At 40.9% G+C, this 27223-nt stretch overlaps 1 protein-coding gene across 1 annotated transcript in view; it reads right to left on the reverse strand.

Moving 5' to 3' along the window:
* LOC121614578 (cadherin-18-like) overlaps positions 1 to 27223 on the reverse strand; it is a 150501-nt gene that overhangs the window by 8277 nt on the left and 115001 nt on the right. The window contains exons 8-9 of the mRNA XM_041948516.1: positions 22195 to 22319; positions 13274 to 13388 (exon numbers count right to left, since the gene is read on the reverse strand). Of these exons, the coding sequence (XP_041804450.1) occupies positions 13274 to 13388; positions 22195 to 22319 (240 nt within the window). The remainder of the gene's footprint in view (positions 1 to 13273; positions 13389 to 22194; positions 22320 to 27223) is intronic.

Raw genomic sequence — 27223 nt, forward strand, 5'->3', positions numbered from 1 at the left:
TTCGTGACATTGACAACTGGAGGAATTTAACACCTAATTTTTTTTCTTCAAGTGATATGTTCTGACAGTGGGTTCAGTACAGATGAGATTGGGTGAAATTAAGTCTAATAGTATATCTTATTTATGAAATATGGAGAAACTGCTCATAAATATCTGTGAATGCTTCCAACCAATAGGGTTAACCACTGAGTTGATTGCCTGAAATAAAACCAAGGGCTATGGCAGCTACAAGCAATTAAATTTGAAAAATGAGAAAACCTTTCTTCTTTAACTGCATGCTGCATGACACATTTTATGATATCAAGAGATACCTGGATTTCGGCTTTTCTCCATTTTCCCTCAACTGTGTTTAAATCCCTTGTATGGTCATTAAGGCAGGGGAGGGCATTACGTTTGGCTTGCTTCATCTTGATGGGGGCGATGACCTCAAGAATAGTCTGACATGTAATATTAAAATAATCTAAAAAAAAACACACACACACAGGGAGCAGTCATGCTGATGAAGGCCATTACAGGCAGAGGCAGCAAAGAACTTTTCCCAGAAACTGCAAGCTGATTTGGAATTAAAAGATCAAGAGTGGATGGAAATAGATGACCTATGAGCAGGAAGTGGGAGCAAAGTATGATAAATCATAGCCCTGTTAGGATCTGCTTTGCTTACGAAGAAGAAAAAAAATGTCAGCCTTTGGCAGCCTGTGCATTAAAGCACACAGTACTGGATGCTGACCATTCGAAAGGAAACCTTTAGACCAGAAAGAAAAACTATTATGAGAGACAGGAATATTTGTTGTTATTAGTGATTATAGCTACGCCACCTCCGCAGCCTGACAGCCTTGGTTGATTCAAACAGGAGTAGTTAGGGGGACAGTCAGCGATGAATAAGAAATCAGTCCATCCTGTTAGTCATAATAGAATCAAGGCATATGCTGGGACCTCACCACATGGATGAACAAATGGTAAATGGACTGTATTTACAGAGCACTTCTCTAGTCTTCCAACCACTCAAAATGCTTTACAACACGAGCCTTTATTCACCTATTCACTACGAGCATTAACACACCGTTTCACAGCATCGGGAGCAACTGTGGGTTCAGTATCTTGCTCAAGGATACTTTGACATGTAGACTGCAGATCAGGGATCAAACCACCAACCTTCTGATAGGTGGGCGACCACTCTACCTCCTGAGCCACAAACTAAAACTAAAACCTAAACAAAGACCTCAGGACAATGAACAAAGAGAAAGCCCCAAAATCCAGTCAGGCCGTGCCAATTTCACCTGAGTGGAAGTTTCCAAATCCCGGTTTCCCATTAGACGAGACCCACCGGAACTGAGGGAATCCCCGTGCAATGGCCATGATGTCATCGAGGATATAAGAATCAACACGCCCTGCTCTTCCTCACCTTTCCACTGTGACGTCAAGACGGTGCATTGTTCCAGATCAAAAACATGTACTTTAAGTCGCCTTGGCAACAGTTCTTTAACTCGCTGGAGGAGCACCTTTCCTTCTCTCCCTTACCAACCCACACACTTGCACATCCACATTTAAGTGAACAGCCATTTTGTGAGACTGTATCCACAGTTTGGTTATAGGTCTCTGATCTCAGGGTGGTGCCCCATTAATATTAATTGTTATTAATATTGTCCCAACACATAAAGACACTTGTTTGTAACAGCACATGAAATAGACTGAACACAGCTGAAATGTTGGAGATGGAAGCTGGGTCTATAGGTGCATGGTTTAATGTCACTCTGATAGGTGTATTATTGGTTTAGGAGTGTACAGCAAGACTAAGGAGTGATGCTCATCATTGTAGACAGCAGTGGCTTCGAGAGTTGGGTTGTGCTGAAGTAGGTGTCAGTCAAACTTAGTAATATGCTAAGCAGAACCTCTTATGTTGGAGTGCAAGCCAATCCGATCCGAGCTCATGTCAGGTCCAAAAACCGTCCAAATCGCTAATCAGGTCCTGCCCAGTTGTGGTCTAAAAGGCTTTTACTCATTCACACAGACTATAAAGATGGTTTCAGTGTTCAGGGCTTTTTTGAAAAAGTGGGAATGGGGCCCGAAAAAACCCAGTTTGACTGATTGTTAATCCATACTGTCATTGGTACCCATATGAACATGTAACTTTGCTACCAGTAAGACAGTAAGTGATAGTGCGGGGGTGTTCAACAACGGAATCACCAGTAATAATGATTTCAGGTTGCCTGTCCCTACAGCCCCCCTTATAGATGGCAAGTTTAGATGGAGGATGCAGCTGGTTGTTATTAGCCACATTAGTTCAGTGTTAGGGACAGTAGAGTCGATTGAAGGAGTTTCACTTGGGTACGAAGATGTAGGCATGTCACCTCCAGAGATGACGTGACCACTCGCCACAGCAGTGTCCAGTGCTCCGCTGAGCAGACAGGTGCATGGCTGGAGGTTAGGAGGAGCGCACTTGGAGTTGGGCACAGCAGGAAGGGAAAGATGTCTCCACAAGATTCTGGGATCTTCTGGGATCATCTGGGAACTTCAACGCTTTGTTTGGGCCAGTGTTATGTTGAATTGGGACAAGCTGCTCTTTAGCATCCAGCGAGTTGCTAGCTCAGTTCGCTTCTCAAGTGTAGCAAAGTAGTTTTGAAACTGGGACAGGGTGGTTATCCCAGTGTGAACAGAGAAAGAGAAATGTTGTGGTGTCAGCAACTTTATTGAAAAAACATTAGTAACAAGCAAAGTATAATCAGATTATAGATTTATTCTATATAAATCATAAAAACTATAGAAACAAAAAATTCAATTGAATGAATATTTTCTTCTTTTCTCTGGTATTCATGTCATATACAGATGCAGTGATGATCACTGGGCATTTTGTTGTTGTCAAATCTTAAGTCACTCTTTGATAACGTGCCTGTATTTTTGCCGTGTTGTCTTTCTCTCTCTAAAACACACTCACACATGCACTGCTGCAGCTCTGCACAGGTGGCGTATCCAAGCTTACTGTCCTCTGCTGCTGCTGCTGCTGCTGCTGCTCGGAGCGCAGCAGTTTAAACCCTGAAACTGTGAACTTTGTGATCTTTTTCTCCACAGCGCAGCTAAACAGCAGCTAAAAACAGACAGGATGGACCTCCACATGTGGACTAATGCTCAATGTTCAAATTCACTGTTACGATATGAAGGGAAAGGAGGGAGAGAACGAGAGGAAGAAGAGGGGACCTAATGCCTCTGATGAAGGATTACTTGTTTTGCTGTTGTTCAACAATTCAGAGCAAATTTGTAACAATTTGTGTGGTTATTAAATCCCTTCAGTGTGTGGGGGGGAGGAACAGCAGCACTCTGACAGGATCTGCTCCAGTAGCAGGATCAGCCTGTTGCAGAGCAGGAAGCAGATCGCAGCGTGATCCTGACAGTCCTGCTGATATTTGTGCTGCTGTGATGCAGAAAGTTGGTGATTTTCTGCAGGTGTTGATGAACATGTATTTTTGTTGGTCGGGCAGGTGGGTTAGCTCTCATGACGGGTCTGGTGAACACGGTAAAAATACAAAATCCAAATGTGTGTGTGTGTTTGCTTCTTAACTGAGGAGGTCAAGGGCCCGTCATTACAGCTTGCACTGGGGCCTGTCATTACTAACTTGTGCCAGTGGGCAGAGGCAGAAGAGGAGAGGGAAGTGGAGAGTAGCAATGTCTTCCACAGTACACACATGAAGAAAATCTGCCATGAAGAGGACAGAAGAGGAAGGAAGTAATGGAGAGAAACAGGAAAACAAGTTTCAAAATTGAAAACAGCAAAAGATTTTGATGGGTACAACTATGATGAAAAGAAAGCTGAGAGAGGACAAAAAGCAGGAAAGGAAGAGAAGGGAAGTGAAAGCAAATTTTAGATGTGGCAAAATTGCTTATAAATCAATGCAAACCTGCAACATGTGCAAACTATCGCCAGCCCCTATTGAGGGGAAGGTGTTTGTGTCGAAAATGTTTCAGTTGGATCAGAAAATATCAGCCCATCCCTAAGCTTTATGATACTATGAACAGACTACAAGATAAAGAGAGGAGGCTGGAGGAAACTGAAGAAAAACCAGCTCTGCTCACATGACGTACCCTTCTCACAGCAACATGTATCCAACTCCCCAAAGCTGTCAGTGCTTTGCTTCCTCTTTTTCTGCCACGCTGCCTGAAAGGTACACTCATTTCTGGCTACTGCTGCTGTTCATTTAACATTTGATAAACCTAATCTCCACCCGAGGACCCACCTGCAGGCTCAGAGTCTAGTTTCCCTGAGTTATATTTGTCACTTCCTGCTCCCTGTCGTGCTGAGATTGACGTCTCCTCGTGTAGGCTGGCCATATTTTCAAACTCCCGAACCAGGTGTAAAGGGGACTGCACATTTATACCAAGCACACCTTTCAACACCGTGGTCTCCATGAATGCAGCATTTTCATTGGTACACCTTGAAGGACGGATAAGCATTCTGGAGCTCTTTAGAAAAGATCAGTGTTCCCCTCAGCATGACAGCTAACTGTTAGCATCAGGTTCTGAGCCATTCACCACCTGGATTTCATGCCTAAGTCAGCCAAACTCTCCCTGCCTCGATTCTCTGATCTTCCTTCACCTGCCATTTCTCGTCGCCCGCCTGGATTAGGCTCCAGCAAACTGCACATTCTGAACACGTTATAATATATTAACATATTGATATTGTGCTAATAAAATGCTTGCCTACCATTCTGCTTTAGGGTCCTGCAAACTTACCCCTTCACGGCACAGCGCTCAAAACAAGTATGAAAATCTAATTATTATCATAATTGTGGTGAAAACTGGGACAATTTGTTAGTGAATGGTGGAATATTTGTCGGGACTCTGAACAAAACTTGGAAATGATCCTGGAAGACCTGGGATATTTGGTCACTGAGGGGGTGAGTGAGGGGGTCAGAGCCTAGACACTACAACATCAACTATAGATGCTACATTGACGTAATAATCCTCTGCCCTTGAGCAGAGAGACTAGAATAAAAGGTCACAATTCAAATCTAGGGTTATGGGTAAACTTAGGTCGCAGCTAAGTTGGTCCACACTCCACACACAGAGTTATTGCGAGCTAACAATAGCTAACAGCTGCACAGTCAGTGCAAATAAATACAAACTGCGGTCTAATTCACCTTGATGCATTTAAACATAAAAACATCAACGTGAAACAGCAGCAGTTGTGTCACATCCCGGCTTCATTACCTTGACTACTGTATGACCAACACAGTCTTCTCAAAATCCCATTCTACCAGGTTGCTTTCACAAAGACATTATGATGAACATAACAGCTGCTCAGACTATGTTCATTTGAATGACTGAGGCGCTGTGTTTTGTACCCTGCTGGAGTCACAAGGATGTGGTTCAAGTTCATAGTGGGCAGCAGGATATCAGAGACTGGAGTTCCCATCTTAACAGTCCAGTGTCTGAACAGAACCAAAAGGAGTTTAATAATGCTGTAGTTGTTATGAGAAACATTTTGTCATTGTTCTTATATTCCTGGAACAGACTCTTGTCCATCCATTAGAACAAAGAGTTGTACTGTGTTGTAAACTTATTTTTAATGAAAATTGTCCCAGAACATCTATATTAAATATATATATTACATGTTACTGACATGCCACCTGATTGTGTTTCTGGGTCATGCTGTGACTGCCTAACTGAGACCTTCAGTGACGATGACAAAGCCTGAAAGACAAAAACAGCCCATGGTTCAAACAGTTTAGAACTTCGTGCCAGGACTATGCTGACATGGTCAAAATTCCCCTAAATCTAATCTAGCCTTCTTCTCAATGTCATCCGGAAAAGTCTTTGTGGATTTGTTTCTGTTCTTTTTTAAAGCACCATTACACAATGCTTGGTACTCTCAAATGGCTCACTCTTGATACAGTGATTAATTGGTATAATCTTATTTACAGATGTATTCAATGTAAATATAACTCCTCTTTAAGAACAATGGTTGAAGAGCTCCTTCTCCACATATTTGACCTCTGTCTTTACTTGGTTTGTTTAAAAATGTTTTTTTCTCTAATCTTAAAACAAATAGCATGTACAGTATTTTCTGTGTTGGCATTGCCAGTTTTTTCCTGAGTAATACGGTTATCTTTGGGTGGCAACCTCTAGTGGCCATAGTAGGTATGACGTTAGCAAAAGAGGAAGTCAGCTGACCTTGTATTAAGAGCAAGAAAAATCTGCATACAGTGGAGGTGGGTTGGATGGATGTGTCAAACAGACACAGGACTGTCACCCAGGAGACCACTGTTTGTGTCTTATGTGAAAAGTCAGTGTTGATTTATTATAACTTACGTAGCTTACTGAACCCAAACCATGATCATTTCCTAAACCAAACCAAGTAGCTTGGCTACCTAAATCTAAGCAAACTGCAACAGTATCACAACGTTAACCACGCCTCCAACGGTCACATATGTCATTTTGGAGCTTATTGATAGTTGGCATATTCAGTTATTTATGGTGTGAGTACATGTTGAATCAATCATATTCATCTCTCACTTGATGTTCCTCAAGGTCCATACTGTCAAGATGCACTTTCTGATTCTTAACATATGATGACCTTTGAGATATGAAGTGTAGCTCACTGTTTGTCTGCTGTGTGTACACTGCAGCATGAGGTGTGGGCTGTTGAACAGGGGAAGTGTTGATGCTTGGGACGAGGTTAAAGGACACAAACTGAATTTGTGAACAACAAATAATTGCTAGGGAGTGGAGTAGTAGTCTACTGTCAACATCCCTATTGATTCTCCTCTGACTGAGATGGAAGAGGGAGGAGATGGAGGGTGGAGAGGAAGAGAGAGGTTATACACCAAGCATGTGTGTAATGAGAGGAAACAACTGCGAAGAAAAGAGGAGATGGGAGTGGGAAGTTAACGAGGGGTGGGGAGGGTTGAGACGGCAGGTGTATCTGGCAGCTTGGCAGAGAAGGGGAGGAGGAAACATTTTGGAATGAGATATGGATAGAAGTGAAACATGACAGAGGAAGCAAAAGAGACCATGAAGAGAATAGTGTGTGAAATGAAAGGAGCAATTACTCGCATATAGAAAGACTCCTGCTTCACCCAGCTGCTTTCTTATTTCTTCTTTTCTCTGGTATTCATGTACAGATGCAGTGATGATCACTGGGTAATTTGTTGTTGTCTCTCTTTGATCACCTGCTTCAGAGCGCAGCAGTTTAAACCCTGAAACTGTGAACTTTGTGATCTTTGTCTCCACAGTGCAGCTAAAAACTGACAGTATGGACCTCCACATGTGGACTGATGATCTGCTAAAGTTCACTGTTACAATATGAAGGGAAAAAAGGGCGAGAACGAGGGGAAGAAGAGGCGAGATACAGACTTAATGTCTCTGATGAAGGATTTCTTGTTTTGCTGTTGTTCAACAATTCAGAGCAAATTTGTAACAATTTGTGTGGATATTAAATCCCATCAGTGTGTGTGGGGGAGGAACAGCAGCACTCTGACAGGATCTGCTCCAGTAGCAGGATCAGCCTGTTGCAGAGCAGGAAGCAGATCGCAGCGTGATCCTGACAGTCCTGCTGATATTTGTGCTGCTGTGATGCAGAAAGTTGGTGATTTGCAGGTTGGATTGGCTTCAGGTGTTGATTAACGTATATGTTTGTTGGTCCGGCAGGTGGGTTAGCTCTCATGATGGGTCTGGTGAATACGGTTAAAAAAATAAGTGTGTGCTTATGTGCGTGCAAGCTCAAGGGCCCATCATAATAGCCTACACTGGGGCCTGTCGATACTAACTTACTCCAGTCCTGTAGTGTCAGCGCAAAACTCTTGAAGCTCAAGTCTCCAACACGATCTTAGAATTCTGCTTAGATTTTTGTATTAAGACCACTGAAAGTTTGTTATTGATTGACTCTATGGACACATATAAAAAGAATATTTGCAGAAAGAAATCCATCATAATTACACACACACTCTGTGTGTCAAAAGATTTCAAACTGTCTAATAGCAGAACTTAGAAGTGGTTAACAATCCTAACAGTACAGTGTTTTACTACAGTCATCAGAATGGGAGTTTTCATCCAGTGACCTTGAATTGTAAATCAGCTGTAATATCTTCAAATTAGGATATTTGCTCAGGAACACACACACACACACACACACACATAAAAACACCTGCAATGCAGTTATCCTGCCAGGCTCTGTGTTCTATGGAGGCACAAGTAAACAACAACAATGCTAACTGCCTGCAGCACTTGGCTCACAGAATGCTGTCCAACCTCCCTGCCTGAATCTTGTCACTGTGTCTCATTACTGAGACGGCTGTCAGCTCTGTGCAATAACGCCAGGAGAGATGCAGGAGATACTAGAAGATGGAAAACCAAGTAAAATTTGCCAGAACAAAATGAGACCGATTTAAAGGGATACAGGGGCGAGGGAGCCACAGATAAAGACACGAGGTGGGTGACACCACATAAAGACAGTAGACCAAGCTCAGAGAACATCATCCAACCTGACACATACCTGAAAAATAAAGGATGATCTGCCCCCTCCAGTTTATACAGGAGAGATCAAATCAAAAGCTAAATGAGGAGAGGAAATAAACAGAAAACACCAGCAGCAGGGTAACCAAGGCAACAGCGCCACAGGTTTTCTCTTGGACATAAAAGCAGATCTTAGAAGGGAGGGAGGGAGGTACCTGTACTGCCAAAAGCAAAGAGACAAGCCTGTGGTTATGATGCCAGCAGAATGTGTTATACAGGTAACACAGACACCCCAAGTACTGTCAGTTTTCATTTCTGGCAGCAGCCATTCTTCATTATGCTCCAGTCTTTGAATGAACTGTTGGTAGACCAGACATGATACTAAATTATGGAGCCAGTAAAAAGTACCACTGTGAGCACAGGGCATACTGAGAAACAGTGCAGTGGTCATGCGTGCATTAAGACAATGGGATATTGTTTTTGCCATAAGCCAAAAACATCCATCAAGGCTCCTTGGGCTTCGGAGTTTCTGGGAACATGGTGCATGAGCATTCGAAATTTCCTCAGTTCGACTTCCTTCTGACTACTTGCGTGTGTGAATAGCATGAATAGAATATGAAGAGCATGGGGAGGTGGCTGCTGAGTACGTGTGGCTGCGTCAGAAGACAGGGAAGGCGGTGTTGCATCCGGGGAAGGCAGTGTTGCAGCCGGGCAGTGGCGCCTTTTATATGAAAAGTTTGGAAAGTAAGTTCAGAAAAGTCCATTTCATGGATGGGCTCGTTCTCGGGGGCAGTGTCAATGTTTCACCCCGAGTTAACTCTGTCCTCTGAATGTTAGAGGTCACATGTTTCAGACAATTTCATAAATAGCCATACCTTCTTACTAAATAACTACAGCCAGGATTGTGTTGCCTTTGTTTCCCCTCCCATGTGTCACACCTTTGTGTTGCTCCCGTCTTTCTGTGTGTGTGTGTGTGTGTGTGTGTGTGTGTGTGTGCACCCTCAGGGGATTACAACAAGACCAGGTTATTAATGCAGGATTTGAACATACCTACAACTTGCTGAATTTGGTTAGAAATGATAGCAAACTTGAAATGTAGTTAAGAATACAACACACACACATTCAAACAATCAGTAAGTAACAATACGTGTCTTGTCTGCCTATGTGTAGTCATTGAATGTGGATTTGGATCTCTCAATGAGCCGTCGGTGCAGTGGTGGCTACTAGACCTCCTGTCAGTCCACTCCATTCAGTTCTGCCTGGCTCTCATCACTTCAGCTGTGGATAAATGAGTGTCCCCTTTGTCCATCAGCATGTAGTGAAGACCGCCCTCCCTGATCACACACCTTTATGAAGCATGCTACTCCATACAGACACACAAGATTCTGTTTATATATGATTATATATTTATGTCAATACTTGCCCTGGGCTTCAGCTAACTTCAATGTAAACTCATCCACAGCAGCAATAGCGATGGCTGAGGTTGGGCTGGATGCACAAGTGAAACACAGAATTTCCACACAGGAGACCGAGGTTTGTTTCCTGTTTGAAACTTACATACATAACTTGTAAACTTATGTCATGTACTGCATAATGCTCTTATGTCACCTCTGTAAACAAAGCATATTTTACTTATTTACTTATTAGACATTTTATTTTTAGAATAAACATACCATGTAGCTGCTGAGAGGGATCGAAGCAAAAATGAATGACCTGAAATAATTAGATATTGTAACTATATTGATGGTGCATCCTAAGTTTTGTTCTTATGCTTTGTACATATCTCTGTTAATCTATAACATCAACCCAGCTCTCAGACAGTCTCTCAGCTCGGGCAGCTGATGCATTTCTTTCTCTGGTCTGGAGCTTCCTGGAGCTCTCAGGTAATGTTGTGGCGGCTTTGGCTTTGGTGATACCCACTTGGCTGTGCAGGAGGCGTGGTGCTAGCTTTGACAGTCTGTCACAATTCTAACTTTTCTTACTTTGACCAAGTTAGAAATGAAGCCATTGAGCACACTGGAGCAGAGTTCTCAAAGAAGTGTTCGTTCTTTCATGTTAGCTGGATGTCTTCGGGACGCTCAGGATTCAGCTGATCCCTGCGCGGTGGAAAAGAATCGCTCTCCAGATGAACGGGCCAGCAGCCTGCTCGCCAGGGACAAGACTCAAGAGCTTTGAAGTAAATAGACTGAAATGAAGAGCAGGCAAACCGAAGAAAAACTTTAGCTTTGGTCTCCTGTAGAGAGGAGGGCAGTGTCCAGTGTCACATGTCTGAGGTCAGAGGCTCAAAGCCTCACCACTCCCCTCTACATCTATATAGTTCTAATTCTTTTCTTTTATGTCACTTTCTTTCCCAATAATTTACAAAGTCAATTACGAGTTTAATATTTCCATGTTTAAAAGCTTCAGTCGGACACCAGAACACCTCTATTAGGACCAACAGACTGTTCTCAATTAGAAATGAGTAGCAGACAGTATTAACTCAGGTCATGATGGCAATCGTGTTACAACCTCACACAGCCGGTGTGTATATTCCTATATAGGTTTGTATAGGTAAATCTACAACATATGCACAGCAACTTCAATGCATCTTCAGGGTCTTTGAGGGTCCATGAGGGATTTAAGAACTTCAGAGAAATCCAGGAATGTATCCTGTTAAACCAACAGGAGAGCTTAAAGATCTATATCTATATCCACCATAAACAGCTCCACACAGTCATTTCCAAATTCAGAGAAACAAATACAAAAGTAGATTGTCTACCCCCGCCCTAATTCTCCCTTTGTCCTGTGCCAGATTGTCTCGTGCCATGTCTTGTACTGCCTTGCTATCTTGCATTCATGATCCTTGTCTCCTGTTATCCTTGTAAGTCTTGTCATTAGTATAGAGATATATCTTTTGTTTGAACTTTGTTACCTTACCATAGTAATTAATCTAGCCTTGCGTCTTTTGTTGTACTTTGTTATCCAGCCTTAGTGCTTAGTCTTGCCTTGTGCATTTTGTTTGTTACTTTTCCTCCAAGCCTTTTGAGCCATAGTTAGTTTGTTATTTGCCTATCATTATTATCCTTAGCGCTTTTTGTTGTACTTTGTTATCTTGCCAAGTTTATTTTGTATTTCATCCTGAGCGATTTCAGTTAATAAATTTATCCTTATTTTTGAAACCTTGCTGTTGTGTGGGTCTGCATTCTTGAGTCCAGAAACCTCGTGCCTCCGGGCTTGTCATGAATCTATCATACACATCATAATCATATCAAATAACCGACATATGGTTTTCGAGCATGTAAATCATTAAGAATGAAACAAGAGCCTGTGCTATTGAAATTGTTTGCCAAATTATATTACAACACTGTCACAGAAAAATAGATTTGTGTCAACCAGGACCAAAGGGTTCACAGTTACAGTGTGTACAGGTGAAGCTACAACAGCTCTGTAGGACTGTTTTGAGATTGGCTAATGTTCAGGAGCACAGCAACCACACTGAGGAATATACATCATCGGTGACATCATACATCAGCAGAGTGATGATGTGGTCATCACAAAGACAACAAAATCAGTGCCCGACCAGAAAGCCTGCTCTATCCAGGGGCCAAAAAGCTGCCTTTCAGTCAGGAAACAAGGAAGCATAGAACCCTGCCAGAGCTGACTGAGAGCTGCCATCAAAGAGGCAAAGAGCCCCCTCTGTGAATGTAAGCAATAACCAGGGAATAACATGCCAACAGTGCCTTGGTAGCAGAAGGGTTACAGTGCATGTTGCCCATCCACAACCACCGCTGCTTCGATTAGGGGTGGCAACCATCACATGTCATACCCCTCTCTCCCCTATTTCCTGTCTGCCTGATCTTAAATAAAACAAAAAACCATCCCTGGCTGTGTACTAAGACCATGTGCCAACCAGCTGGGCGATGTCATTACTGACATTTTTATCAAATGAATGACAACATCCCAGCCAGCCTGGACCCTCAGTAGTTTGTGTTCAGAGCTAACAGATGACAGAGGATGTCATCTGCCTTGCTATTCTTATTTCTACACATGCTGCCTGTAACACCAAATTTCCCCAGCTGGGGATTAACAAAGTTTATCTTATCTTTTCCCAGAGCCCACCGCTCTGTTGTCATATTATATTCAGTATATTATTATAATAACTGGAATTTTTCATACAAAACTTGTGATTTCTCATCCTGAATGGCTCTTAATGTTATCAAGAGACAGCCACTACATATATTTTGTAGTGTGTACAACATCAACATCTGAGAAAAATATCTGGCTCTGCTCAACTATGTTCACTGGCTAGTTGCTAATTTCAGCTAGCTAATGCTAGACAGGCAGTGTACAGCAACCACATCTCCAATAAATTGTGTTAATTACAACTAATTTGGAACAGCAAATGCTTTGGGAGGAAATGTGATGCCACCAGATCATGTTTTTTATCAATATTATTGCAACTAGAGCGTTAAGAAACTTTTCATGGCTCTGTTTAGGCACCAGCATGAGGGAAAGATCATGGTCTTGGTTAAATACAGAAAAAGTCTGCTGTGACCCGAAGCCAAAGACACAATAGCATACTTTATTAACATTTAACTAAAACCACAATCTTTCTCTAACCCTAGCCAAAGTGCAATTGTTGCTCAACCCTAAGCACGCACAAGACTGCTGTCAGTTTTGCAGTTTGTATGCCCACAATCCAGCCTGTGACTCCAGCAGGGTCCACAAATGTAACAGCTCATTCAGTCAAAAAATGCTAACTCATAATAATCCAGGCAGCGATTCCGTCTCCCATCACCATGGAACTGGGAAAAGAAGTACTCATGTCAACTTCTCTGCTTACAAGTCTTACCTCCATTGTCCTTTAAAGTAAAGTTTGGATTGGCTGGATGCTCAGCAGGCACATAGAAGGAAAACTTTCCATTTGCAAAGTTGTCCAGATCTGCTGCTCGGATGGTCTGTATCACCTGATGGAGATAAACAGAATTGTGGTAAAGGAATTTAAAAGACAAGAAATACAAGTAAGAGAACATTTAAAGTGAGGGAACCAAAGCTAGCAGCATCATAAAGGAAGAGACTGAGAAGTGTTGACAGGAGGTCTTAAGAAGTATTTGCTTTAAGTCTTTAATGCGCTAACATGAAGCTGACATCAAGTCAGTGACCCTGCCTGACCTCCAGCAATTCATCACAATCCATTACACAGAATATCAAGCTCAGTGGCCATGATTTCCTGTTTACACACCGCTTGAGTGAATATGCATTGTTATCATGAGCCACAACCTTAGTTGGCATTTAACCTTGTTTTGAGAAAATATTTTGCTTTTTGCTTCCTTAAGTTGAAGCGGCTTGTTTCTGAAGAGTTACATATTGGTTCATTAATGTGGAATTTAGTTTAGTTTAGTTTGTTTTTCCTGGGCATTGCCTTTGATTGGGTGAACATTAATCAGCTAGTTAGAGTATAAAGACTCGCAGCTTCTGTGATTAAAATGCAAGTATGATTGCAGGAGAAATATTTACATTTGGTTTTATTTTTCACCATAAAAAATCCAATGCAACTTTTTCCAGCTGAAAGAAAATTTTTGTTTAAGAGGAGACATCTCAGTTTTTAGCATATGGAGGTGTTGGTGAGTTTTTCATGTTAATTTTGTATTAGATGTGATTCTATATTGTTACCACCAGACAAGTACTTTGGGCACATGTGTGATGTTAATCTCTAAAGCGTGGAACATGCTTCCCTTCAAAATGAAGCGATATGCATGGAAATAGTCTAAACACATTATCGTTTCATTTATACTTGCATGGATTGTGGCATGAACTAAATGTGTTTTTCTTTTCCATTTCAACAGGTCTGCTGTACCTTGTGACCACAACGGGCTGTGATCTCACGGCCCAACAATTAAAACACTCTCCATTCAGTGCATGTTCTTGTTAGCTATTTGAATGGTAAATTACAATTTCACACAGATCCAAGCATTTAGATTTGTTTTGATTCTAGCTAATGTAATTTTAAATAAGATTAATGAACTGAGTAAAAAATTTGCTTATCCAAAACCTTTGTTATGTGTATACGGTAAGTCTTGGTTAAAGCTGATGTTAAAATAAATGACAATGCTGTTTAATCTAATAGGCTATTGTATAATATAACATTTGTTTGTTTGTTCCCTTTTGCATTCAACAGAAATTCTACACTATAATGGTAATGTTTGCCATGCAAAGGCCAAAAAAATTACACTTTTGTTTTTTTGGTTTTAATGTACAAATGCCTAAGTGAGTTGATGAAGTTCCAAAAATACAGCTGTGGCAGTTTCCCCAGTTTAAAAGACAGTCATAAACATGATGTGAAATGCCAGATGTTTGTGAATGTCTTCCTCATCTGCAACGATATGTTCCATCCTCTAACCAAAGCTAGCCGGGGCCGAAGCCAGCTAGGAGCTACTCATTAAAAATCCGTCAGAGCTTCAGAACAAAGCAAGGGAGCCCATTTCCAATACTTTCTGTTGTAGTGTAACTGGTAACTGTACACCCAGACTTCCACCAACAACCAGCCTCATTCAGAAACATTTGGAGGATCACCTCTAACTGCAGCCATGATGACCCCTATAAGTGCCAGTGTCACTGCAGTGGAGATTAAGTTTAGTGTCAGCAATACAACAAAACAAAACAACAAAATAAATGGTAATTTGCTTTTCTGATTTGAGCAAATCCATCATATATGATTTTTTTGTGAGTCCTCCTCTTAGATATTTTTACACTCTCTATAATATATTCTTGTTATCTATAAAGAAGGTGCTTTGGGGGACATAGAGAGCCAATGGAAAACAGTACATCTTCTCTGGGGACCTCATGGTGCGCCAGTGGGTGTAACTAAAAAGTCCAACTAAGTCTTCATAATTGAGAAAACAATGTCAACCCAAGGTCCACTGACTTGTTTGTGTGCTATTGTAACTCCAACTGCTGATGCAGACTGTCTGATAGGGGTACAGTTAAAAGACCTCCACAATGAGTCAGTAAATGGACCTTGAGCTGAGACTGTTTGTTCAGCTGCTCTTTCCAGGGTCAAGAATGAACTGTCAAGCTGAAGTCATTAAGACATTTTGCAACAACCTCCACAATGTTACATTGAGAGGTGTTTCTAATCTTTTTTTTCCCTCTATTTACATACATGAGGGGGCTAAAATGTTAGAAACAGCTCTGAATATGATGCAGCTCAGTACACCACCACCACCAACCACGACCTCAATGCTAAAGCATACAATTAACTTAACAAATCTAAGACAGCATAAACACTAAACATTATAGGAAACAGAAAGGCTGAGTTTATGGCTGAGTGTATATCCCCACAGACTCAAGTCAAATTTCCCCTGTATGCTCTTGGCTTTTGCCAAATTCCGCTCATATCCATACATTTTGTGCAATACTACATATCATTTACTTCTGTGCAATAGTAGTGACACTATTTATTGTTATTTTTAATCTGAAGGCAGCATAAATTGCTGTTTTTTCCACAGCTATTGGGGCAATTTTTTACATATTTGTATATATACATTTTCTACATATTTTTTCGTTTATATAGTCAAAGGTCATTTTGCTTGTATAATATGTACATCTATATAGTCTACTTTTTATTTTGTATGTTTTTTTTTTTTTTTGTTCAAATGAAAGAATGATCAGGAGTTTAAAGTGCAGACATTTAGCACAATGAGGGTTTTTATTATTTGGTCATCAAATTTAAAGAATCTGCAGCTCAGTACTAAAGTGTCCATTTAATTTAGGTTTATAGGGACTTGACCAATAACGTGTGGTCCTCTGAGACTGGCTGTCAAATGGCCCTGATTACTACATGGTTTACTTGATACACCTGAAAATACCCACAAATTTAAGATGACAGTTTGCACTGTCCATGTGTCCATATTCATTATGTAATTTCAGATTGTACTAATAAACAGAAATCATGTCAACGTCCGAATAGGTAGCGACCTAACTGTCGTGTACTCTCACTTCTGTAATCTAAATCTCATGAAAATGTTTGAGAAACATTGACTTACAGCGTGTATTTATGTGCCTTCATGTAATAAACTTTAACACTGTTTCATCTTTCTCACCTCTCCCAGTTCTCTCCAACAACGACTCAAAACCGGGTCTCCTTTGGGCTCTGTGACATGGTCTGCTTCTGGCTTCTTGAACCATTTGGAGTACATGCATGGCTTTGGTTTTGACTAATCACTCTTGTGATTGTATCCTACAATGGTCTGCATCAATGAAACCACAAGAATCCTAGCTTTCCAGCTATCTATGGAATGAGTACTAAACTTCTCTTAAAGACCAGAGCCCTGTTGAACACAGCAGGACCTGACCAGGTGAGGTCAGATGAGCTGGATGTTGAACTTGTAGATACTGTTTGGGATTAATATTTAAAGAGTACACATGATGATACATTTTACAACATTACACAGACTCTTCTTCAAGGGAGAATTTACATACAATTTTTACTGATGTTTCACCAGTTTGTCAGACAGTTTGACAGAAACGGCAAACACGATTCATCTGGAGGGACTGAGATTTCATAATGAAGATAGAGGAGGTGTGTTCGATAAGATCTGGCAGCCTGATGTATTTCTTTTATCTCAAGTTTGTAAAGACACGTTTTTACTTTTTAAAGAAGCACTGTTCTATACTTGATTTAAGCACATATGTATATAAATATATACATAGACTTACAGTTAGGCCCAGAAATATTTGGACAGTGACACAATCTTCATGATTTGGGCTCTGCATGCCACCACATTGGATTTGAAATGAAACAACTACAACTGAATTGAAGTGCAGACTTTAAAGTTTACTTCAAGGGGTTGAACAAAAATATATGATTAAACATGTAGGAATTGTAGGTATTTTTATACAAACGTTCCTCATTTCAGGGGCTCAATTGGACAAATAAACATAACCCTTATTTTGTTGAGAATGCTTTGCAGGCAATGACTGCTTGAAGTCTGGAACCCATGGACATCACCAAACGCTGGGTTTCCTCCTTTGTGATGCTTTGCCAGGACTTTACTGCAGCTGTCTTCAGTTGTTGCTTGTTTGTGGCCTTTCTATTTTTGAGGCTGATTAATGGTTTGCACCTTGTGGTGAACCCTTTGTATTTACTCTCATGAAGTTTTCTCTTTATGGTAGACTTAGATACTCATACACCTACTTCCTGGAAAGTGTTCTTCACTTGAGTGGATGTTGTGAAGGGGTTTTTCTTCATCATGGAAAGGATCCTGCGATCATCCACCACTGTTGTCCTCTGTGGACGTCCAGGCCTTTTTGAGTTCCCAAGCTCACCAGTGCACTCTTTTTTTCTCATAATACCAAACGGTTGATTTGGCCACTCCGAACATTTCTGCTAACTCTATGATGGATTTCTTCTTTTTTCAGCGTTGTGATGGTCTGTTTCACCTCCATTGAGAGCTCCTTTGACTGCATGTTGTGTGTTTGCAGCAGCTTCCAAATGCAAACACCACACCTGGAATCAACTCCAGGCCGTTAATTTTTTTTTTTGCAGCCTTCTGAGTCGATTGTCCAATTACTTATGGTCCCTTAAAAGAGGCAGCTATGAATTAAAGAGCTGTAATTCCTAAACCCTTGCTCCAGTTGGATGTTAATACTCTCACATTACAGCTGAGAGTCTGCACTTTATGCACATATTCATTATATAATTGTATCCTGAATATGTTTTCGTAAACAGCTAAAATAACAAAACGTGTCACTGTCCAGATATTTTTTGCCTAACTGTATTATTTTTATCTTGCCCATCCTTGGTCTTATTCTGTTTGATTTTTTCATGTCACTGTATTGTGTCCCCTGCCTTGAACGTGCTTTACATTAGAGCACACATTGTTTCACACATACATTTGCCATCTGCTTTATCATCTGCATCTTCTCCTGTCTGCCCTCAAGGTCAAAGTTTGTTGAGGACGGTGGATGCTGGATGCGCTGAAACCCTTATTTCCAAAAAGCTCAACATAAGCAAAACTTGTCATCCCCAGGCAGGTGTGGGCTGGCTGCAGGTGATTTCAATAATCTGAAGGTTTCACCCACAAATCGACAAAAGCATCAGTTTGAGTGATGATAACTGTCTGTGATTATGTTTTGACTTTGAACTGAAGCTTCTGACATAAAACCTCAAATGTGAACACATGTCCTTGTGTCCTTGGTTTCAACATGATATCAGCAGAGGTGGTAGGGTTGCTCACCACATTAGTAATTAGTTACAGTTTGCCTTTACATCATTGCAAGCAGTAACACAAATATAATCTCCCAAAATTGATCTGTTATTTATTTAATGTGGTTTTTTTTTCAGATTACTTCCCATCCAAAACTGTGCAATTTGTTAACAACAATCATAATTTGAATTGTAATCTGCAGAGTGCAGTTTAAATTGTGTGTCCACATTTCCCTACAGGCATCACTGAATGTTTCTCACGAGCAAACATGCAAAAACCAAGTGAAAATTCATAGTGTTGCAGTATTCTGAGCCCTCAGGCTTGTATCTGCCACTTGTCTCCATGCACTTAACACAGCAAACAAGGAACGAGGATTACATGCACTGTTTTACCCCCCAACCTAAACAGCCAGTCTCATCATTGTGCAATCAATTATGCAAATGTAGACAACTGAGTCCCCAAATGCAGCAGTCACGCCAGAGTGACGTGCCATGCATAAAAAATTCTAAGCATCAATTTATTGCAATGGCAGCAAAATCACAAAAAGAGCCCTCCCTAGACATTGACTTTGCTGCTATGTGTTTTCTGTTGACTGAAGCCAGGCGACATGATTACACTCTCATACATGCACACACATTTGAACTTAAATTTACATAAAACAAACAAATGAGAATGTGGAGGACAGATAATAAGAGAGAGCACTATACATAATAAGACAGAGGCAGAGCGTGTGATGTGTGATTTGTCTGTGTTAATGTACATGTGGGGACAGCCACTGCTGTGATGCAGATCTACACCTTCGTGCTTCGCACCAACAAAAAAAAAAAAGTGTTTTATCATTCCTGGTTCAGAATTGGTCCTGCTGTGGAGCAGAGAGGCTGGCAGTGTGGTGATGGAGGGGGGAGTAAAGGGGGGAGATAGGGGAGCAGTGAGGCAGGCCTGTGTTTGGGTTTAATATGATCGTCTCTGCTGCTATCTGGCCCAGCAGCGGAAGCATCAGCGTGCTCCGCAGTCTGAATAATTTATGGGTTCAAGAAGCTGCAGAGTCTGCAGCTCAGCTGATAAATCCCCCACTGATGGTGTCAGACACACAACAAAAAGGCTACAGATCAACATAAATGTGTGTGTGTGTGTGTGTGTGAGAGAGTGAGAGAGAGAGAAGATGAGTGTGTGTTCATACATGTTTTCAGTGATGTGTATATTTGGGTTCGTTGTATGTACTGTACTTGTTACGTGTTACAGAGCTGAACCTGGGGTTATGTTCACATTTTAAGATTTAATTTGCATGTGCCTTGGCCAATGAGTTCATTGGAGATATCTTTTTTTTTCTGTGTGGAGTGAGCCTGGCTCTTAGTAGGTGTTCACATTTGTTCTCAATGCACAACAACTCTGTCAGAGAATGAGAGTGATAAACAGGGAAGAGGTGACTGTAAGTCTTACTTACAGTACTGAGGGAGCATTACTGGAGTTGTACCTGGTTTATGACTTCAACCATAATCTTGAAATGATTTCTGTAATGTAGGTTGTTCATTAATGCCCGGTTCTGGATAACTGAAGGATAAGTCTGGAGTTATTCTGTGCCATGAATACCATAAAAAGACCATAAAAAAACCCAAATTAACAATGTGTGAGTCCATCTCTCAATACAGAGTTCATACACAGTCAGTCCATTGGCTGCAGACCTTCTTCTGAAGATCTTTTTAATATGTTACATATTTAGTTTCATTTTTAAAACAGTGCAGCAGTGTCCTAAATCATAATCCAAGGTGATTCTTCAGTTCTAAGTGACTGGCAGGGAGTCCCAGGTATTTAACATCTGTGGGGCCGTGATCAAGGACATTGATACCACTTAGGTGATTAGTGCTACTGGCTGGGAGTCACATGAGGCCAAGTGTAAACAACACGAGGCCAAATGTGAATGGTTGTTAAGTCTCCTGGGAAGGGAAGAAAAGATAACATTGTAGGTGGGGGATAATTGTTTCAAACCTGTCCTCCCTATCCAAAAAATGTCTGTTATTGTCCTCGAACGAGTGTCTCTTATCTTTTATACATAGGTGTGCCACCCTGTGCTGAGCCATGTGATTGTTTGGTTGTTTTGTTTCCCCAATATGCAAGTTAATGCATTTTTCTATGCATTTGACTGCATAAACTAGATTGCTTTTCTTGTGTTTGGGTGTGCCGCTCTTGGGTGGAACAGTTTCTGTCTTGCTTTGTGTCGCTGGGTTTGAAAAACACAAGGATGCAGTGTTTGTAGAAAATCCTCCTGAGTTTCTCAGATACTCCAGACATATATGGAATGACAATGTTGTTGCAATTGTTCTTCTGTCCTTCACCACCACTAGTGTTGGTGTTCTTCCTGGCTTGTGTGGCTGTTCACAAAGGTACATGTGAAGGATATGGAGTTATGGTGGAGCCTGCATGTACATTATGCAGTGACTTATTTTGTACATATGCAAATGGTTGCTTCAAACAATATTCATCTGTTATAATTGCTTTCATGAACACAGGTGAATGTGCTGCTCTACATAAAGCCATTTTTCTGTCCTGGCAAAAGTCAATGCCTTAGAGGTGCAACATTTGTTGAGATTTGCTTCCTTAATTGGCAAATGCTATCATAACTTGTTCTTCTGGTTGGTGATAGCAGGTCTTCTTGTGTGTTGCAGTTATCACAGTGGATGAGGAGAAGTGTTTCCCTGCATCTATTTTAAAAAACGTTTACAAATTGCAATTTCTGAAAAAAACTAGTGGATATAACTGAAATCCAAAAAAAAAAGTTTAAATATGGCAATAAAACATTTTACATTTAGCTGAGTGTCAACATATCGATAAAAACAAAATGTGGAGTGCAATGGAGACAGGCTTATCAAACCATGACAACATTAAGCATGTGACTTAAATGTCAGTAGCTGGACAAGCTGAAGTATGTATGGACCTATGAGGAGACTGTAACCTCCTTCAAATAAATACATGAAGTTAATAGAAATGACACATTTTTACGTGGTTTTCCACTGTTTAAGGTTTGACAGGAGATCTTTTAATTACAACATCTGCACCATCGTCTTCTGCAGGGGTCTAATGGCAGCCATCTGGAGATTGAAACCAGCTACCAGTTGTTTATCTTGATGCCTCTAAGTCCTAATATTGCATAATAGTAGTGAATTGAAAAGGTCATTAATTAGCATTTTCTGGAGGTTGCTGTATATTTTTATGGAAACTTGGCAATTATCCAACCCTAACCCTACAAATACATTTTGTATATTATACTTTGCTTCATATTATTCTGTGAGGGCCTATTGATTTGACATGCTGATTTGACACTTACTGCACTCATCAATGATTTGCTGTGCCTCCAGTGTGTGAATTTCCAGGTCAGCTGATCAAACCCACCTCACAAATAATGTTGGATTCAGAAAAAAATAGATTTTTGAGCTTTTTTTCATTTTTGTTTCCATTCTGTTTCCATACACAGGTTCTCAAAGATTGAGAAAGTTGTAGTGGCAGCTGCAAGCCAGACACCCACAGAGTGTTTCTTTTGTTGTCCTAGGCAGGAGCAATAGCAACCCACCTGTCCATTTTTGGTGCTCTCACACACTATGACTGCATTGTTGCCCCCAGAGATGGCTGGAATGTTGTCATTGACATCTAGGACCTGGATGGTGACTGGGACATGGCTCACCATACGAGGGTTATCTGAAAATGAACACAAGAAACAGGTTTAAGCAGATGTGCACCACATTCTTTATAGCACCAGTGTTGTATTTCATCATCTGTAGAGAAAGTGTTCCCCCACTTCTGAAAACAATTCAGTAAGTCAGTCAATCAGTTGGTCTATCAGTTAAGTTGTGTCACCATGTTGTTTATAATATATAGTGTTTTGATAATTGATGCACACCCACATTCCCTTTTCTTATTAAAGCCTGGTGCCTATACATAATGCAACTTGATGACTGATTCACATGTTATTTTTAAGTTTTAGGTAATTACTCAGGACTGTAAAGTAGAAATCAGAATCAGTGACCCTGTAAAATTTCAACCAAGAGCATTTTATTATAAGATTAGTTAGTGGCGAACAGATGGAGCAGAGGCTGGCTGGATTGTGTATTGTGAATCAGAGCAACAGAGCAGGGCAGGCAGTGGCTGGAACCTTCAAGAACACTGCAGACAGATGAGGATCAGGGTGTAGCAGACAAATCAGGAAGGCAGGAGACAATGAACCTGAAGCACAGGTGAAATAGCATTAGGCAGGTTCAAAGATAGCATGAGGAAACTGCAGAGGACTGAGAGTGCAGCATCACACAGAATGACACACAGAACGATCTGGCAAAAAGTAAAGTGATGGACCAGGGTTTGTAGACTGCAGGCTACAGGTGTAGCTGATGAGTGGATCAGGTATGCAGGTGAGTTGGTGGGAGCGAGCGAGAGAGTTTGTTAGTAAACACAATCCAGGTCAAATGGGACTTCCCTATAAAGCCATTTCTTCATCCTGGTTGGCTCTTTGTGCCTGGCTATTCATCTGAGTGTGGAAACCCAGTGACAGATGTGGACAAAACTCTCCCCACACTCGGGAAATGAATTGTGGACCTCTGTCTGAGACAATATCATGAAATCTGAAAAACATGTGTTACGAGGAGACCAGCAGTTGCTCGGGCTGAGTGGAGCTTTGGAAGGGCTACAAAGTGAACTGCCTGGAGAAACAATCCACTATGGTGAGGATCACTGTGTTACCTTGTGAAGGAGGTCCTTCACAAAGTTGAGTGCAATGTGAGACCAAGGACAACAGCGGATGGGCAATTGAACGCAACAGATCAATATGAGGATGTGAGGTTTTTCCCTGGGTGCATACAGAACAAGCAGAGACACAGTCACAGGAGCTGACCTCGATTGTGGGCCACCAAAAATTCTCTTCAGCAGATTTAGGGTGTGGTTTGCTTCCGAGTGACAGACAAAATGGTAAGTGTGAGCTCGTTGCAGACCCGGTGAACAAAGAGACTCAGGCACAAAGAGACAGTTGGGGGACCGTTAACTTGGTCAGGTTGAGACCGTTGGGCCTGTCCCACCACCGACTCAATCTCCCAAGTCATTGCCACCATCACACAGGACGATAGGAGAGTGGTGTCTGGGCAAGAAGGCAAGGACGCTACATTTCTAATGGCAGTTTCACCATCAACAATTCTCTGTTCCCCACATCAGGTTTGCTCTGTTGGTGATACACATGGATATGGATGGATATAATATGTACAAGGATAGAGTTTTTGATCACTGAGAGACTATAGCCTCCACTTCAGTGTCAGATGCATCAACTTCTACAATTAATTGGCAAGTACAGTTGGCTGGACCAGGATGTGGGCTGAAGTGAAGAGGTTCTTGAGTTGAGAGAAGTGAGATCTGCCACAAGGGTCCACGAAAATGGGATGCAGGAGGAGGTTAACCCTGTCATAGTGTCAATCTGAGGGCAAGATTGCGCATGTCTGTCCTGTGCTCGAGAGTGTGTTATCACAGGTGCATGAAGAGTTAGTGCTCAGGAGCATGGAAAATGTAGTTCACACATAGGGGGTGTGTTGAGATCACCAGATTCCAATAGATACAGAAGCCAGAGATGTCAAGGGAAAAACAACAGCTGATGAGACACCGTTAGAATTTAGTTAAAAAAGAGGTATAAAGGTAGTACGGGGACATGGCCTAATCATGTATCCAGGTTCCTGATAATAGTATAAAAGGTGATGTTTCCATGCAGTTTTTCAGTTTGTTCGGCAGAGCATAGTCAGGCTTTGTGATCTCCTCTGGACTCCGACTCTCATTTCAGACTCTGTGCATTTATTGAAGAAAAGCTGAATTTCTCAGAGACTTAGATTTTTTTTAAGATTAAAGTGATACAGTTAAGACTTGAGAACAAGGCAGAGAAATATAATCTGTAACAGGGGGTTTAAACACATTGTTTCTTGCTATAGGGGCATTGATTGGTAAATTATTAAGTGACAAAGCTCGTCGGAACTGTGTCCAGACCTTCAAAGAATGCCTTACCACTGGGTTCATAGAGTAACTGGATTTAGGTTCAGGGGGTGGGAACTTGGAGCATAGCATGTAAAGGGGCAGGTCCACATGACTGTAGCTATTTTTTATAAACCATATTCAAGTTTGTTTTTACTTAATTTAAAGGGCAATAAATTAAAAACAATCTGATTCGCTGCAGGGTTGACAGGCATAATTTCACTTTTCTGTGTGTTTATTTAGTAACCTGATATTTTCCCAAATGTATCTAGTCAGGTAAGTGTCTGTGGCAGGCTCCTTAGGCTAGGTCTGATAAGTACAAGATCATATCATCCGCATAGAGGGATACTTTACTTTAATTGATATGTCATCATGTAGCGCAATTGCTAGTGGTTCGACTGCCACAGCAAATAGGAGTAGGGACAAAGGGCAGCCTTGTCTGGTCCCATTATTTGTGCATATTGCTGCTAGAGGGAATGAGTAGAAAATCTGAATCTATGATGTAAACCTTATTCCCAATCCAAATATTTTTAGGGAATGGAAAAGATAGTCCCACTCCACCTGATCAAACACTTTCTAAGCATCGAGTGATAAAAGTACCTCTGTCATGATCCGATTTATGTTGAAGGTTTTCTTTTGTTTGATCGTGATCCGGGTTTTTCTCCTTTTGTGTTATCATAGTCTGTTTTTGTCACGTCCTGTTTATTTTGAAGGTTCAAGTTATGTTTCTTTGTTTGCTTTACTTCGTGTGTCTTCCCGCTCTTGTGATTGTCTGATCTGTTTCACCTGTGTGTCATTAGTTGTCCTCCCTTGTGTATTTAAGTCGTGTCTTCCCCCCAGTCTTTGTTAGGTTGTTGTCTATGTTAAGCTCCATTGTCTGAGAATCCTTGTCTTTGCCATATGCCCATAGTGAGTGTTTTCCTTTGTGTTGTCTTTGTTCATGTCCAGGCCATGTTCATGTAAGTGTTTGCTAGTCTTGTCTTTGTCTATGTTTCCTTGCCATGTCATGTTTCATGTAAGTGTTTGTCCAGTGTCATTTAGTGTTGTCTGCGTTCCCTTCCTTTGTCCCTTGAAACCTTGCGTTTACCCGATGCCACGTTCTATGTAAGTGAGTCCTTGTGTTATCTTTTTTCACGTCCCGTGTTTCATGTGAGTGTTTCCTTGATTTGTCTTTGCTGCATTTTTGCATTTTGCTGACAGTGAGATAGGAGCAAGTTCAGTGGCATTTTTTATTTTTATTTTTTTAAAGAACTCACTGGGATATCCATCCAGTCCAGGGGATTTTCTGTTTTGGACCTGGTTGCAATAATAAATAACTGCAATTATAGACTGAACATCCTCCATTTGGAGATTAATTTCATACCCAATACGTTATGATCTGCTAAAGTCAGGCTCAATACAAGATGAAAAAATACCTGTTTTTGTTATCTTCACTGCCATCTGTAAGGGACACTGATCAACTCTTCTTTGTTTGGGAAGGGAGTTTTTTATTGAAAGCACTGTTCTACTTAAAATTATTTTTTAATTACATTCAGTTTAACATAAAAATAAAAATCACTCTTAAATTAGTCAGATATTTAAGCTTTTCCAATCTGTGTTTTGCAGTTCACAGAGGGTATGTTATTATAGGTGAAAAGTAGTGCAAGTTTTCCATGAAAAAGAAAACCCCTTTGCCCTCAGAGGTGCCATCTGCAAATATGAATCATCACTGGGTCAAAATAAAATTCAAGAACATTAGCAAAAAATCACAGTGCTTTTGTGTCTGGAAAGCACATTTCATTGTGGTACATGGCTTCAAAGGTGCACTCCAGTTCTAAATTATCCTAAAGAATATACTGTGTCAGAACGATACTGAGAATGAAAAAGCTTCCACTGTGATTCTGTAGCTTAACAGCACTCTGTCTGGCTGACATTTGACAAGATGGCAACAAACAGATGGTGGCTGATACCCCAGGATTTATGATTGACACCACTGAGCAGCTGGACCACAGCAGTTTGGCACAAACCGGTCACTATTACTGCAGTAAGTCAGATGATGTGTTGATCTGTGTGAAACAGAGAAATAGAATGAATTCATAGAGCTGATTGAAATTCACTAAAATGAAAGAGCCGCCAGAATCTTAGGAGTCTTTCAACAGCATATTAAAGGACACACAAGGTCACTTAAGACCATAACACTGAATATGAAATGTCTTGAAAAAAGATGAGTCATTACAATTATTTATCTCTGAAACCCCGATTGACAAATTCTGAATAAATGTCTACAGCTAAAGAGAGACTTACATCGGAGCAAACCACCTTAGTGCTTCTGCATTTTCTATCAATGTTTAATGCAATAGCTGACCTCCGTTTTCATTTTTCACAGCTTCCAAGGGGGGCCTAATGGCCCCATTAGTATATTGTGACAGTAAAACATGTACATGATGCAATAAAATTACATTATGCATCATGATTAAGGTTTATGGTGTTGGTATAATTACATACTAAAGCAAAGACAAATAGTTTACAGCCATTGTTACAGCAGCTCTGTGAGGCTGTACTCATGCACAGCTGTGCTTTCAGCAAAATGTTAGCATCATCATGCTAACACACTCAATGACTAGCAT

The sequence above is a fragment of the Chelmon rostratus genome, chromosome 12 (genome assembly GCF_017976325.1).
Source record: "Chelmon rostratus isolate fCheRos1 chromosome 12, fCheRos1.pri, whole genome shotgun sequence".
NCBI lineage: Eukaryota > Metazoa > Chordata > Actinopteri > Chaetodontiformes > Chaetodontidae > Chelmon > Chelmon rostratus.